The sequence below is a fragment of the Apium graveolens genome, chromosome 4 (genome assembly GCF_009905375.1).
Source record: "Apium graveolens cultivar Ventura chromosome 4, ASM990537v1, whole genome shotgun sequence".
NCBI classification, from domain to species: Eukaryota; Viridiplantae; Streptophyta; class Magnoliopsida; order Apiales; family Apiaceae; genus Apium; species Apium graveolens.
In genome coordinates, this window is record NC_133650.1 from 306,287,237 (window position 1) to 306,288,703 (window position 1,467).

Consider the following 1,467-nt stretch of genomic DNA (forward strand, 5'->3'; position numbering starts at 1 on the left):
AGCCATATTGGTAACAGCCTCAGAGACATGAGTAACAATAGTAGACTTATGAGATTTTGGACTGGGCTTTGGCTTGCCATGTAAACGGTGCCATGAAGGATAACCATAAAGACAAAAACATTTTTCCTTTACATGACCAGTCATATGACAATACTCACAGACAACAACACTAGTATCAACATATTTCTGACTTGTCTTGGTCTGATATGATTTTCCAGAAGTATTTTGCATAATTGACATTGCTATGTTGTCCTTGTTGAGAGATACAGTACCAGTAGATATTTCTCTGTTATTTTCTTCTTGAAGAAGAATGGAATAACATTGACTTAGTGAAGGCAGAGCATTCATGATCAGAATTTAACCTCGCACACCAGTATAGTGCTCATTTAACCCCATCAGAATTTGTGTCAATTGTACAGTTTGATCATAAGCTTCAAGTTTTGAGTTAATTGTGCAAGTGCAAGTAGTGCAAGTACATCTAGGTTTAGCCATATAGACATTCCAATTCATCATGAATTGTCCTAAATTTAGTAAGATAAGCAGTAATTGACATCATTCCTTGAGTAAGATGTGAAAATTCTTTACGCAAGTTAAACAGCTTAGGAACATTAGTCTGATCATATCGAACTTTCAGATCCTCCCAAATTGTATGAGCAGCAATATCAAGTGAAACAGAGTTAAGAATCCATGAGGTTACCATATTATTGCAGCATATCCAGTAAATCAGAAGCACCGAGTTCACAGCAGATCTAACATATGTTCTGTTAACGAAACCTAGCTTTAGCTTTGAAGAGAGAGCAATCTCCATTGATCGACGCCACTGACTATTATTTTGTTAAGTGAAAATCACTGTTGTAAGCACCATGCCTGAATTATCAGAAGAAAGAAGAAAGTACGGATGATTCACATCCAAAGCAGTAATTACGGGTATTGATGTGAAATCAGCAACAACAGTTGAGTAAGAGCTTGGAGATGCCATAAGAGTTACACTGATGATAATTAAGAGGTTAAAATTTATTGTGAACTTTTATCAAACAACTTGTGAGCGTTATTAATACACAGAAGCAAGAATAAAGATTCAATGAAGAAAGAACATAAATGCAACAATCAAGCGGAAGAACATGAAGATATAGATGAATCGATGAGCATAAAGCTCTGATACCATGTTACAAACAGAAATATATCTATATGTGTGTAAGCAATCAAGAAGATGATATAAATAATGAAGAAGAAAAGTAACTTTATATTTACATAACTTATTGTTCTTATAGTTTGTCTCCTGCACTATATTTATATATTTACTCTGACTTAACTAACTAACTAATTCTCCTGAGCTGTCATCTAGCTGGAATTGACCTAAGTTGTCATCTAGTATCATATGGACTTATATATCTAACATGTTGTATTAATTCAAGTGTTATTTTCACAATATGTTAATCTTGGAGAAGAGTCCAGATGTAAAATTTC

At 34.0% G+C, this 1,467-nt stretch overlaps 1 protein-coding gene across 1 annotated transcript; it reads right to left on the reverse strand.

The window, feature by feature from the left end:
- Positions 1-484: 484 nt before the first annotated feature.
- On the reverse strand, positions 485-808 carry LOC141720030 (uncharacterized). Its single transcript, XM_074522387.1, has one exon. It carries the CDS (start codon positions 806-808, stop codon positions 485-487), a length of 324 nt encoding a protein of 107 aa, XP_074378488.1.
- Positions 809-1,467: the final 659 nt, after the last annotated feature.

Bases quoted from the DNA above. Each gene is read 5' to 3' on its own strand.
- LOC141720030 (XM_074522387.1), bottom strand. From the start codon at position 808: ATGGAGATTGCTCTCTCTTCAAAGCTAAAGCTAGGTTTCGTTAACAGA.